General features: G+C 50.4%; 1 protein-coding gene across 1 annotated transcript; it reads left to right on the top strand.

The window, feature by feature from the left end:
• The first annotated feature begins 421 nt into the window (after positions 1-421).
• Positions 422-2,849, top strand: SMIM35 (small integral membrane protein 35). Its single transcript, XM_063093338.1, has 4 exons — positions 422-473; positions 921-1,037; positions 1,972-2,005; positions 2,750-2,849. Exons 1-4 carry the CDS (start codon positions 422-424, stop codon positions 2,847-2,849), a joined length of 303 nt encoding a protein of 100 aa, XP_062949408.1.
• The last annotated feature ends 11,064 nt before the right edge of the window (positions 2,850-13,913 follow it).

Raw genomic sequence — 13,913 nt, 5'->3', positions numbered from 1 at the left:
AACATACTAACTACCCCGATCTGAGCATCACGTATTGCACACATGTAATGATATTCAACTTTATGCGCCTCAGATATGTACAATCAACTATGTTACAATAAAAAATAAAATAAATAAAATAAAATAAAGGACTAAGGAGCATGGGGAAGGGAAAAGTGTGGGTGGGAGGAATTGTCAAATATTAAAAAAATATAGTTGCACTATTTGATAATAATAATAACAAAAACTATAATGATAAAATTAGCATCTATGGAGCACTTAGTGTGTAACAGTCCATCCTAAGCACTCTCTTTATAAGACATCTCCAATAATCTTCACAACAACGACTCTATGTATATTTATTATCAGTCTCATTTTCCATCAGAGCAATTGAAGTTTAGCAAGTTAAAGGGACTTGCGCAGGTCCCACAGTTTGCAAGCGATGGAGCTGGGCATCAGAAACAAGCCTGCACCAAAGTCTGTGTCCAACCACTGTACTTCCTTGTCTCTTGGCAGAACCCCCAGAGCCTTGGGACACCAGGTGTGGAGACAGGGAATCATTCTATTTTTCTTTCTTTTTCCCCTTCCTTCCCTGCCCTGGCAGAGGTGTGTCATCCCCAGGGTGGCTGCACCATTGAGAACTTGGCTGCTTTCTCTGCTTCTGCTCTAGCCCGTCTCATCTCCCTGCAGGTTTCCCATCTCTCTCTCTCTGTCTCTCTATTTCTCTCTCGGTTAGACTTCACAAACGAAATATAAATTTAGCTGAGAGCTCATACCACAAAAAGAGAAGAAGTGGTAAGTACAAACAGCAAATAGAGCCCAGGGGTTAACACCCAGCCACTGGGTACACAGGCTTGACGAAGGGGAAGGGACCAGGGATCCTTGGCTCTGTTCTCTTGGGGCTCTCCAGGCGGCCCCTCCTGATGGGTCTCTCTCCACAGGTGAGGACTCCCTCAGCACCTTGGGCCTGATCCTTGGCGTGGGGCTGTTGCTACTGCTCGTCTCCTTCCTTGGTTACAGCCTGGCCAAGTGGTACCAGCGTGGGTACTGCTGGGAGGGTGAGTGAGTACCGGAGCCTGTCACCCCAGCTCTGCCCAACCCCTCCTCTCCTGCAGCAGCTGGCGAGGCTGGGCAGGACACAAAAATATTTCCTGTGGTGGTTGCAGCGGTTGAAGACTTGAGGGGGTGGCTGAGCAGCTGAAGTGCTGGGGTGGGGCAGCGGGCCTTTATCGAGGGAATGGGAGCTCCTCCCACCCCAGCAAGCAGCAAGCTTCTTCTGCCCTCAGATCCCACAGGAATCCATCCCAGGGGTCGGCGTGGGCCCCAAGGCCAAGGGCAATGAGCTACGCAAGCCAAGCTCCCAGTGGTCCCAGCCTGGCTCCTGTGCATCTCTGCCCCGGTCTGGGGGTCTTGGGGCCTTCCCTAGGCTTGCTGATGTTTCAGCTTCACGGGTGTCTTCAGGGATTCACTATGGTATTCTCAACTCTGAGACATATCTGGACTTTTCATAGAATCCTGGGGAAACTGGGAGGGCATGCTGGAACGCCAAGAGGTACAGAAAATTTCCCAGATCTATGGTTAACCCTAACAGATTCCATGAATATTTGTTGAGCACCTACTATGTGCCAGTGCACTTTTGCCTAATACGGTTTTCTTTAAAATTCCACATGAGGAAGAAGTTATTATAGCCCCCATTTTCTATAGATGGGAACATGAGGCTAGAGCCACAGGACTGGAAATTGGTGGAGTCCAGATTCAAGCCCAGGTCTCGTTCTTTTGAGCTCCAAGTTAGGATGTCTCCTTCCCAGGGCAAGCAGGGTTCTTAATGGGAGGGCCCTGAAGGAGTGTGGGACCCTCCCACAGTATCTCAAGACCCAGCCCAGTCCCCCTCTCCTCCAGACAGGGATGGGGGAGCACGAGATGCCCCCAGAAGGGTAATCAGCAGTATCCCTTGGAGGTGCTAACCATGCTCTTTTTGGATTGTCTTCCTAGGGCCTAATTTTGTCTTCAACTTGTACCAAATCCGGTGAGTAGATCTAGGGTAGGTCTGGGTGGGATGGGGGTTGAGGTTTAGATGTGATAGAGGAAGAATCAAATATGGAGCCAGAACTTACTCCTTCCCTTCCCTGTCTCCTTTCCATGCCCCAGAGCCAAAAAGAGAGGGGCTAGAGAGTCCATTTTTTAAAGTTCCATGAATAAAAACTTGAACATGGACAGGACCGTGTGAGACCCTGACGACAGAAATCCTCTCAACATTCACCCTCAGGCAGGGAACATCCATCCATCCATCCATCCATCCATTCATTCATTCATTCACTCATCCATTCATCATTTATTCAGTAAGGTTCTCTTGCAGCCAGTATTGCGGTATTAATTTCTAAGGGTACAAAGACGACTGGGCAGTCTCTGTCTTCAAGCATTTCACTGTCTGTGCTGGAGACAGGTCTGATTGCAAATAATGCAATCTCAGGAATAGTATGGTGTCAAAAGAGAGGTGCAAATGAAGGAAGTCAGGGATTCGGGGAGTGGGATTCAGGGGGCGGGATTCAGAAAGTCTTTTAGGGGTAAGGCATCTCATCTCTTGCCTGCTACCTGCTCCTCGTCTGGCTCTGAGAGATGGAGTGAGTCCTCTTCTGGAAGTCATTGATCAGTGGCCTGGAAATCCCCCCACTGCCAGGAATTTCTTCCTCTGTTCTAGTCTAGGGAGATGGAGTCCCAGGGAGAGGCTAGGTTCTCAGCCTTATTGGCTTGATTGGATGATCTTTCTCAGGAACCTGAAAGAGCTGGAGATGGGGCCACCTTTCACCATCAGTGGCGACATCAGCAGTGCCCATGGCGGCTACATGAAGTTCTCCAATGGGCTAGTCTGATAGGGGAAGCATCAGGCTTCCGGAGCCCTGGAGAGGTGAGTGGGAAGGTTGGAGAATTCCTGAGTGAGTCTGATGTCCAAGTAAGGTCCTAAGAGTGTTCTGGCCCCCAAACCTAGCACCAAGGATCACTGGAAACCCAAAGTGATTATTCAGTCTATCCTACCCTCTGGTGATGATCTCAGGAAGGAAGGCCTGGGGTCATGTCCCCACCTCCTTCTAGCACTGGGCCTGTTCCATTTTCACTTGCCCATTCAATCTGTTCTCTGCCTTTCCTTCCGGGGCAGATTCTGTTTCTATTCAGATGGAAGCTTCCAGAGCAGAGCCTTTGTTCTGAGATGAAATCTCCAGATGGCCAGTCTTTTCAGAGCTTCAGTTTCTGAACTTTCTGAGCCTAGGAGCCTTCCCTGCTTTGTGGTCACTAACCCTTTGCCACACCTTCCCTCCCCCTGCCTTCAAGCCCATCCCTGCTCCTCATCTCAGTTGCTTTTTCCCATCCAAACGTTGTCTCCCTCCAGCAGTCCAGCATGGACCCTTGGTTTCTCTTTCATTTCCTCCCCACATCCAGCTTCTCTGTGTGTTTCCCCTTCTGTCCCCTCTTGCTCAGGAGAAGCCCAGCCAGGTGAGATGGTTAAAGGAATCCTTCCCAAACCTCATCTCTTTTCACCATTTCTCTTCTTTTTCTGCAGGAGGGGTCTCCTGGATCAGCACCTGCCCCTCCTAGGCTCACCGGGGCTGTCCTCCCTGAGTCCTGGGGAAAGTCAGGCCTGGGGATGGAGTCTGACTGGGCAGCAACAAAAAAACCAACTGAGGTGGCCATTCCCTAGGGAGAAAGGACTGGATCCCAGGAAGCCCCTGGGTCTGCAGGAGGAATTGCAGGTGTCCTGGAGAGCAAGGTCCTGCCCGGCGCAGCCCAGTGTGGGCAGGGCCCCCAGACTCCAGAGGGGAGCTCCTTCATGGGACATCCCTAGTCACTTCCCCTTGTAGGGTTGACACCAGGGGCCTGAAAGACAGTCATATTTTCAACAGGCAGAGTTATGTGGAAACGGAGGTGATTCCAGACATGGTTTTAAACCTCCCCACCAGAGGCCAACTTCCCTGAAGACTGAGCTTGGGCCTTTGCTCTGCCTGCCCCCTCTGTGTGCAGTTCTGACACTTTCCTCCCTCCCCCCTCGCTCATCTCCTGTCTCCCAACCCCATTGTGCTCCCTACCTGGGCCTGTTCTCCCTACTGCTGACAGGCCACAGTGCCTCCCAAACATAGCCAGCTTCTGATTTTGATGGGCCATGCTGAGAACATTCTAGAAACATGTTCTCACTGTCTAGGCTCCTATGATGGGGTAGATATAGGGGAGTGGGGAGAGAATTATCTCACAGCATTCTGAGTTTCCTGTGCAAAGACCGCCCTGTGAGGCAGAAAGTGGACCAGAAATGGTGGGAGTGGAGAGAGGAACCAGGCGAGGCTGAGCAAACCAGGCACCGCACAAGGGGGGGGGGGGGCAGGAACGGGCCTCAGCGTGGTGGACAGCAAGGGCAGCTTGCCCCTTGAGTCACCACTTCTTCCTCCAGCCTGTGCCCGACTGGAATGGAGGCGGAGCTCACACTGGACGTCAGCCTGGCGGGTGCTTAACACAGAGTTGCTCAATCCAGAGAGACTCAGCTCCTGGGGCAGCTGGGAACGGAGCAGGGCATGAGGAGGGGACCTGCTGCTGCTGAAACCCACAGTTAGAACTGCCAGCCGCCAGCCCCTCTGCCAGCATTCCAGCCACAGGGCCAACAGATGCAGAGGCCTGGGACTGCGACAGGGAGAAGGGAAGTCATATGATTTGTCTTCTTATCCTCCCGTCCCTGGGGCCTTCTTGCTTGCTTGCTGTGGGCTCTAGCAGATTGAAGAGGAAGAAAGCAGAGGGGCCTTACCAGCACCTATCCCCCATTTCCTGCCAGGGTCTGGGGGCCATTCTCCCAGCACAGCCAGGCTTTGACTTAGTGAACCAGGGCTCCAGCTTCGGAGGTCTTCAGCTGGGTCCTCTATTCCTGTTGGTGGGGGTGGTGAGGAGCCCTCCGTGATTTTGGACCCTCTCCTTCCTTGAAGGCCTCTTGTGAGAGACAGGGTGAGGGGAGATGGGCTGACTTTCACTTCCTTCTTCCTTGGACTTCAGTTCTGAGGGCTGGGCCCCCCTTGTTAACCCGCGGGGTGTCCTGCCCCCAAATAACACACTCGACTAAACCCTGCTCAGCCTGGATCCTGGGGCTGCAGTCCATGCATGGCTGCCCTCGGCCCCTGGAAATGCTCAGGACTCAGCGACCTTGGGGAAGCTTGAAAGGAGGGTGGGGCCTGGGACACAGGTGGTTCTGGCCCAGGTCAGTGGCTTCAGATGAAGACACAAGGACATCTGTCCAGGGCTGGGAGAATGGAGGGTATTTCCCATCCTCAGGGGCGGAACTGAGACTGGGCTGCTTCCTCTTTTAGGGCCCGCTGACGTGCTCCCTGTGCCCTCTGCCTCCCCTCCGTTTTCCTTACTTCCGCCCACTGGCTAGCTGAGCTTTCTTCATCCTTGAGCCCGGGCCCCACCCTAGGACTCTACATATTTCTGTTGCAGGCTCTGAAGTGGCAGATTCCGGCTTGATCAGAAATGATTAGGGAGCAGACACCTAGAAATCTGACCACAGGTCTGGCTGGGCAGAACCCTGGCTGGGCCTCCAGACCCATGGCTGTGCCAAGGCCTCCCCCAGCACCGGCTCCCCTCCCCTCAGCAGCTCTGTGGACCAGCCACTCCCAGTTACCCTGCCACTCTATTCCTCTTTGGTGCCTTTGCCAGGGCTGTTCTCTAGCCTGGAATGCTCTCTTCTTCCCCCACCCCTGCCTCTCCCAGCCACATCTAGTCTCTATGCTGTGGCTCACATCCCACCTTTCCTGTGCTTTCCCTCAGGACTTGATAGCATCATTTTAATGCTAATTGCAGATGGCCACGTTTCCTTCACGTGTCCTGTTCTCCAACCAGGCTGAGCCCTTTGGGGGCAAGTTTATGTCCCATAGGTCTTTAGTGACCCCTAAAACTGGAGCACATAGGAGGTGCTCAACAAATGCTTGCCAAATAGAGAAGAGCCTTGTGGCAAACTCTATGACACAGGAATTCTTGCTGGCACCACTTCACATGTGGGGAGACCAAGGGTCAGAGAAGTAGCATGCTTTTTCCAAGGCTCCACAGCTGGTCACAGGCTGTGTTGGGGCCTGAGCAGAGTCTGTGGCCTTACAAATACAGCATGACTTCAACCTGTCCTCAGGGCTTAGCGGGGTGAGAAATGAACCCTGTAGAATAGGGTGTGGTCTGACTCTGCCCTGCCATGCTGTGTGGCCATGGACTACTCCCTCCACCTTTCTGGGCATCTGTTTCAGCATCTGAAAGTCAAAAGATTTGACTATTTCTCCAAGGTTCGACCTGGCTCTTACCTGTAGGAGAACAAGAACCACATCTGTTTAAAAAGATAATCTCTGCATTCTCAGTGTTTAGCATATGGCCTGGCACATAGTAGGTACTTAATAAACAATTAAATGATGCAAGGACAAAGTGTAGTTATATCTTTCTCAGTTAGGGGGTGGCAGTTGGAAGGTAACTGCTGCAGCTCCTCTAGACCCCGGTGGTCTAGGATTCTAAATACTACTCAGCCTCTTCTTGACCCTGTGTATATCTGAGCAGGATCCAAGACTGGACCATTCCCAACTGAGCCGTTCTTTACCTGAAGAGGAAACATTAATGTTTGCTGTGCACGCACTAAGACGGGCTTCGTACACACAGCCTCGCCTCCTCCTCCCAGCCTCATGGGGCGGGGGGCGGGGGTCAGAGGCTCAAACGCACTGCAATGGTTTGCTCAAGGCCAGGCAAGGACTTACTTACTTTAGGATCTTTTGTCACCCACTTCCAGCCTCAGTCCAAGCCAGCAGCTACCCTGCAATCGTTGGCCCCCAAGAAACCAGGCTCCTCCCTCTAGTCAGTCTCTACTCTCTTCTCTGGGCCACCTAGTGTGGTGAGCCCATGTCTCCCCAGGCCCCATCCTCAGCTCTGAGCCTCTCACTGACCCATTCCTCATTCTTGCTTTTATTTTTTTACAAGCCCCCTCCCCCCCCACCAACTTCCAAATCACCAAATTCTGTCCGTTCTTCATGCCAGCTCAAATTTCACTCCTCCTGGAAGCCTTCTTCAAGACCTATGGATCTTGCTTTCTTCTGATTTTACTTACAAATACTCTCTGGCTCCCAAAACTTAATTATGGATGATTTCCTTGCATTCATTTGTTCATTCATTTAGCTTCTCTAATGTGCCAGGAGCTGTGCCAGGCTCCGAGGGGGAGTCCAGTCTCTTTCAAGATAAGTCTTGCTCTCTCCTGCTTGATGGATCCTTCTTATACCTCTTTGGAGTTCTCTGTGTGCCTTGTACAGCTCTGGCCACAGCCAAGAACTTCTCAAGAAATTATGTTGCAGAATTGCTCAGTCTCTTCGAGGCACTGGTTCATCCCTTGTCCAATCCTGGGAGCTCTGAAAACCAAAACTTTTGGTCTTCTCTCCCCATCCTCAACCACATTCAATCCTGTGCTCATGATCAGATACATTTCTGGAAACAAGCACATGCAGATGATGACTTTTTCTATCTAAGGCATAACCTAACAGATGATCAAAACCATGATGAGACTGGGCAGTTGAGGAGGGGGCTCTTTTCCACTGTAGCTTTTTCTTCCAGTCTTACTGACATTATCCCATGCCAGTGGCAGTGCAGGGGGCCAGGTGACAGAAGCCAAGAGGCAAGAGTCTTATAATATCCCTTGCTCTACTCCAGGGGTGATCTGAGAAACTCAAAGTAGGAGCAAATGAAAATATTCTTATCATATTTTAAAAAACTGCTTAGAGATCAAAAACCATCTAGACGTGGTGATATTTGAGCAGATCTGGTACAAAACAGGAAGCCAGCAGCCTGGTGAATTCTCACACTTGGGGACCAGAAGTGAAAATGTTCTGCCTGCCCAGAGTAGCAGCAGGCCAACAAAATAATATGTGGGGCAGTGCTGGAGGCCAAGGCCTCGGTGGACTTCCGGTCTCCTGGCTTTTTACCTGCAGTGCTAAGGGGATTGTCTCCCCCTCCCTAAAGCCTTGGATGAGATGTCTCATATATAAGCAGGGAGCCACTGGGAGAGAGAGAGGTGGAAAATGTAAGAAGCCTCATCTTCTATTCTAGTCCTAGTTCCTCCCCTTGTAGCTGGTGGGCTCAAGCTCTCTGTGCCCCGGGTGCCTGGTTTGTATAAGGCTGCTATCAGACTTGACTCTGAGGTCCCTTCCAGCCGTGAGGCTATTTCAGAGTGTGGGTAACTTCGGTTCCAATTCTGGGGTGGGATGAGGAGCGGGGAAGGAGGCAGGTGGGAGACACCTGTGAGTGTGCATAGGTGTTGTGTGTGTGCTGTAGAGCTGAGCCAAGGAGGAGAAGGATCATGTCTGGTTGCCTGTCGTATTCTCACAGGGCCTGCCCATGGCAGGTGCTCAATGAATGTTTGCCTAAAGACTGAATGACTGCATGTTGAATATTTTCATGGTCCTCTGCCTTGTCTCCTGACCACATCCCCTTGCTTTCGGCTTCCTATTTGGTTTGTCGCCCTGAGTCTACAACACCCTAGAGTTGTAGGCTGAAGATAGCAGAGAAGGGAATCACAACAGTCTAATACGACCAAGCTAAGAAGATAACAAGGCTGAAAATAAAAGTTAAAATCATATGCATGTACAGCTGGCTTTCCTTTAGGTTCTGTATAATGTCTCCCAAGTGTCTGCTTAGCTTCAGGCCACCATCGCCACCACTGCCATCTCATGTTTGGATATTATGCTTCTTCAAACGTCTTTCACATGCTTTCACGTTTCTTTCATATGAGTAGAAATCCATTTGTTCATGCATTCATTTACTCACCAAAAATTTACTGAACACCGTTACTATGTGTTAGGCATTTGCAGGTACAAAGTATACAAAGATAAATCAAGAGGAGCTTCTGCTCTCAAAGAGCTTGCTATGAAATGAGCACTGAATGTAATACCTTCAATGACAGTGATATGCCCAGGTAATTAATGAGAGAAGCCAGCTTGAAGATTGCTCCCTCCACTTGACAGAAGAGAAGACTGAAGCCCAGAGCTGACATGACAGAGTCATGTCAAGAGAACAGAGAGTGACTGAACTGGGTGAGCCTAGAACCCTGGTTTCCTGAGGGCCTCCTCCTGTTTGCCCTGGGGGCATCTCCAGATCAACAGCCTTGCGTGGCAGTCCATTCGGCCCGAGTGGACTGACAGACACTCCCTCAGTGTGGGTGTCCTACTTCTTCTTGCCATTGCATCACACCGCACAGTGCTTGTTCTGTTACATGTGCTGTCTGTTTGCCCCAGGTTTGAACTGTGGACTCAGATCTTATTATACCTGCAATAGAACTCAGTTTCTAAGTCTTCCAACCTCCACTCAGCATAATTTAATAAATCATATATTTTGTTCCTTTCAATTTAGTCCAACAAATGTGCATCCAGCATCTACTAGGTACTTGGCACTGCTCTGGGCACAAAAGGTACAAAGAGGAAAATGTCACATTTACCCTTTCATTCTTGTAGGAGAAACAGTCACTGAAATGCTGTCCAGTGACAGGTGCTATGTTAGAAGCTTGTGCAGGGTCTCAGTGGCCCAGAGAGGCTTTGCAGGAGGACACTTGAGCTGCTTTGAAGGAGCAAAGTGAAAGAAGAACATTCTGGGACAAGGAACCAGCATGCACAAAGGCCCAGAGACATGGGACAGCTTGGCATGTAAGGGAAGGCAGATGGATCTGGGGGCTGGAGGAGAGAGGCGGCATGGATGTGAAAGGGGAGAAGTGGGACTGGAACAGGCGGCAGGGGCAAGATCATGAAGAACCTCCTGGTTTAAGCTAAGGCTTTGAGTGTTTTCTTACAGGCACTGGGGAACCATCAGCTGGTGAAATTAAGTGCTCAGATTTGCATTTTAGACCCCTCAACTCAGTCAGCCACAGGGAGGGTTATTTGGGGGTGGGGGAGGGACACTGGAGGCAAAGAAACTGACCAGGAGGTTGTGGCAAATAGTCCTGGTGAGGCATGGTGAGGACCCAAAGTGGGTGGTGATGGAGGAAACAGAGAGGAGGGGATAGATGGGGGGGAGGGTATCGAAGAGGTGGGACTGGTAGATCTTGGCCACCTATTCCTTTAGGGGAAAGGTGAAGGGGACAGAGAGTCTGTATGATCTCCATAACCATGTGGGTGGGAGTAGCATTAATCAGAATGGGCAACACCAGAGAAAATCCAAATTCAGATGGGAAAAACGATGACTCAGGCCTGGACATGTTGAAGGAACATGGAGGTGATTAATTGCATGCAGGAGTTAGTGGGGGTCTTGATGAGGGCAGTTTCAGTGGAGCAGTGGTGACAAAAGCTTGGTCCCAGTGTGTTGAGAGGTGGCAAGTACAGGGCTGCTGGGTTGCACAACTGCAGGGGGTGCCATTCATATGTTATAGCATACGATATGCATGGTGTCCCTGGGGTTGTCCGTGCAGCAGAAGAGTCAGTGACTGGAGACTGCTCTTTCAAACAGCTGATCGTGAAGGGAGTGAGAGAAGGTAGAGCTGGCCAGGAAGTTTTTAGAACCCTTGGCTTGTCTTCACCAAGGAGCAGCACCATCCCGCAGAATACTCCAGCTGGGCCAGATGCCCCTTCTGCACACCATAGACTGCTGTGCACATCTCTATCATAGCAAGTATAGCAGGTGCCTCTTCTGCCCCGCCACACATCCTCTCGGCCCCACCTCTAATTCCAGCCCCATCTGTGATACCCAGTTCCGAGTGGGCTCCGTCTTACTCTGTGCGGACACAGCCTTGTCTCCATTGCCCACTGCACGTCATTTGCTCTCTCCTCTGGCTCCTCCAGTTCTGAGGAAGTCCACACAACCCTGTGCACCAGATCAGGCTGGCTACAGTACAGAGATCAGACTATGGGAGCAGGGGTGGAAGCAGAGTGACAGTGGCCCAGGGTAGAGATGACAGTGGATTTGACTGGGATGACTATGGTGGGAATGGTGACAAGTGAATGGATTCACCATCTGTCTGGAAGGAGTCTCCCTCCCATGTCATTTCACTTTTCTCATTATCACGTTCGAGTGTGTCTAACACCTCTGATTCCTTCTTTCATCCCAGCCTATCACCCCATCTTGCCAACTCTTCCCTGTAAACGCCCTTTGAATCTGTCCCTTCCTCTCCATTCCCACTGCTCTTGCTCAATATTGTCATTTGACTGGACTATCGCATAAGCCTCTATGATGGACTCAATGTTTGCATGCTCCGCCCATTCATATATTGGAGCCCTAACCCCCAGTGGGATGGTATGTGAAGGTGGGGCCTCTGGGAAGGCAGTAGGGTTAGATGAGGTCATGAGGGTGGGGCCCCCATGATGGGATTAGTGTCCTTATAAGAAGATTAAGAGACATCAGCGTTTGCTCTCCCTCCACTATGTAAGAAGACAGTGAGAAGGTGACCATCTGCAAGCCAGGAAGAGAACCCTCAGCAGAACTCAGTCAGCTGGCACTTTGACTCTGGACTTCCAGCCTCCATAATCGTGAGAAATAAATGTCTGTTGTCTAAGCACCCCCAGTCTATGGTATTTTGTTATAGCAGCCTGAGCTAAGACAGCCTGCAACCCAATTTCTCTGCTTCCTGCCTCATCCTTGTGCAGAATGTTCATTTTTTTGCATGGCCTTATCATTGATTGCTGTAACATATTTGCTAGTGTGTTTATCTGCTTGATTTTTATCTTCATAACCAGATGATACGTCCCATGAAATCACACCTGTTTTATTCACCACTCTATCCAGGGCTGACCATCATGTCTGATGCATAGCAGGTGCTTAATAAGATGTTTGTTGAAGAAATGAGACACTGGCTACAATAAAAGCTTCCAAACAGGTCTCCCAGCCTCCAGGCTTGTCCCCTCTCATTCATGCCTTATGCTTTGGCCACGGTCATCCTTTTAAAATCCTAATTTAAAAAAAGCCCACAGAATCCACAGTGTCCAGATTCTTGGCAAGACCTGCGATGCCAGGCAGTACTAAATCATCCAGTGACACCTAGACGCTGGAGTTAATATTACTGTTTTCAGTGGCAGACAGTGACACTTTCTTCTTGGTACTTTGGGGAGAATACCTAAATCTAGTGTCACTCTAAAATAAATGACTTTGGAAAACAAAACACTAATTTAGTCCTACCCAACCCTTCCTTGTCAGTGTTTATTGGCACTCCCCACCACCTTTTTTGGAGATTTAGGGGAAATAAAGTGAAGATCGAGCTGATAATGAGAAAAGGTACTGCGGGTCATTAATAAAAATGCCTTTAATTTTAAACTGTGGGTTTGCTTCAAAAGAAACCTCCAAACCCACGAGCACTACAGGAAGTGAATGAGTCAAGCTTCCCAGTACCTAGTGTCCTCTAGGTTGGGGCTTGCTAAAATCAGCCCTAACTGCCTGGACCTACCTCTCACAGCTATTGGTCTGCTGTCCCCGGTGGGAACAGCCCACAGCTCCTCTTTCAGGGAACTTCCACCCAGCAGTGCAGCACGGGCTGTATGGGTTGGACCCAACCTCTTAGGGACTGTGTGTCCTCTGTGACAGTGCATGCATCAGGTTCGAGGGATAGAGATATTTGGGGAGGATGAAGCAGACTCTTTGACTACAGCTATTTACAAAGTTGGGAAAACACAGTTCAATAGAATTTCCTCTTCAGTTGACGTTGGTCCATTTCTCCTCTCTCCTTACTAAGAGGAAGTTCCGTTAGCTCATAGAAACACAGAATCACACATTCCTCAGCCTGGAAAAGCCCTCGAAGGAGGTTGCTAACTTGAAGAGCAATCGGGGCCTTCTGTGGGGGACTTTAATCCAAATTCCTGAGAAGTCTGGAAGTGTCTCATCAGCCCCGGCTGCTTGGAAGACCTCTCTCAATTTCCCCCCCGGCGCTGGCTGTCCTGGGCAGGTAGACAGTGGCTTCAAAGCAGAGGTGAACAGGCACAAACTCCCACACATTCCACAGAACAGAGAGGTGCAGCCTGCGCCCAGGCTCCCGTCTACTGGCTCCATTCTGTCCTTCAAGCTGTTCCTCCCCTTGTCTCCAAGCTGGCTCCAGTTCCTTGAAGACAATTCCTCTTATTCTCTGCATCTTTAAATTTACCCTTTGGTCAGTCTTTATCCCACTTGCCTCAGGGGCCTTTTCCATGGGGAAGCAGCCACCTCCAATACCTCACTTCCAGGAGAAAGTGACCAATTCCACTTCTATTTCCAATCTTGACAAGGAGGCCTCCAGGGCAAAAGTCTGAGCAGGTCCTAAACAGTGTGATATTAGTCAGGTTCTCTGAAGGTGATAGGATCAGCACTTCCCCAGAACTGGCTATTTTCTCAGAATGAAAGGGGGAGAGGCATGATTGGAGATGATACAGGGGAAAAGAGATGAGGTGCCCCAGTAACCTCCTCCGGGGTCCAGCCTGGGACAGAGAGAAGCACATGGGAGCCTCGGGCCACAGGCCTTGGGCTCGCTCCACCTGCCGGGTTGAGCTTGGGGAGAGAGTCAACCCACATGTGGCTTTTCGTGGAAGGAGACTGCTACTGTTCAAATAGAGCACAGGTGGCTTCCGCACTGATGAGAAGTACCCCTGGGACACACCTCTCAGCGAGGGGAGTAGGTGATGGTGCTCTGGGGAGGTCTGTTTGCTGTCTTCCTGGAAGGGACAGGCTGACAGGCTCTCCTTTCCAAGATGTCACAACTCACATCCAAAACAGTGCGGTGTACTTTGCACTGCTTCCTTTTCTGCCTTCGGAAAGAATCTTCTGCATATGTCTTCTCTCTTTCATTTTCAAGAAAAACTGTCCGTATCCCTTTATAGCCTCAACAGCCAACGTGCTGCACATGGAGCACCACAGGCCGGGCACCGTGTCGAACTCTTTCTATACATGATATCATTTTAACGTCACAACATCCCCATGAGGAGTTAGCATCCCCCACGTTACAGATG

This window comes from Cynocephalus volans, chromosome 4 (assembly GCF_027409185.1).
Source record: "Cynocephalus volans isolate mCynVol1 chromosome 4, mCynVol1.pri, whole genome shotgun sequence".
Taxonomy (NCBI): domain Eukaryota; kingdom Metazoa; phylum Chordata; class Mammalia; order Dermoptera; family Cynocephalidae; genus Cynocephalus; species Cynocephalus volans.
Note: the sequence above shows the minus strand (reverse complement) of the source record. Positions and strands in the feature narration are given on the sequence as shown.

Excerpts from the sequence above, each read along its gene's own strand:
- SMIM35 (XM_063093338.1), top strand. The coding sequence starts at position 422 with ATGGAGCTGGGCATCAGAAACAAGCCTGCACCAAAGTCTGTGTCCAAC. Across the intron at positions 474-920 it reads AAAGTCTGTGTCCAACCACT|GTGAGGACTCCCTCAGCACC; the intron begins GTACTTCCTTGT and ends CTCTCTCCACAG. Across the intron at positions 2,006-2,749 it reads TTCAACTTGTACCAAATCCG|GAACCTGAAAGAGCTGGAGA; the intron begins GTGAGTAGATCT and ends GATCTTTCTCAG.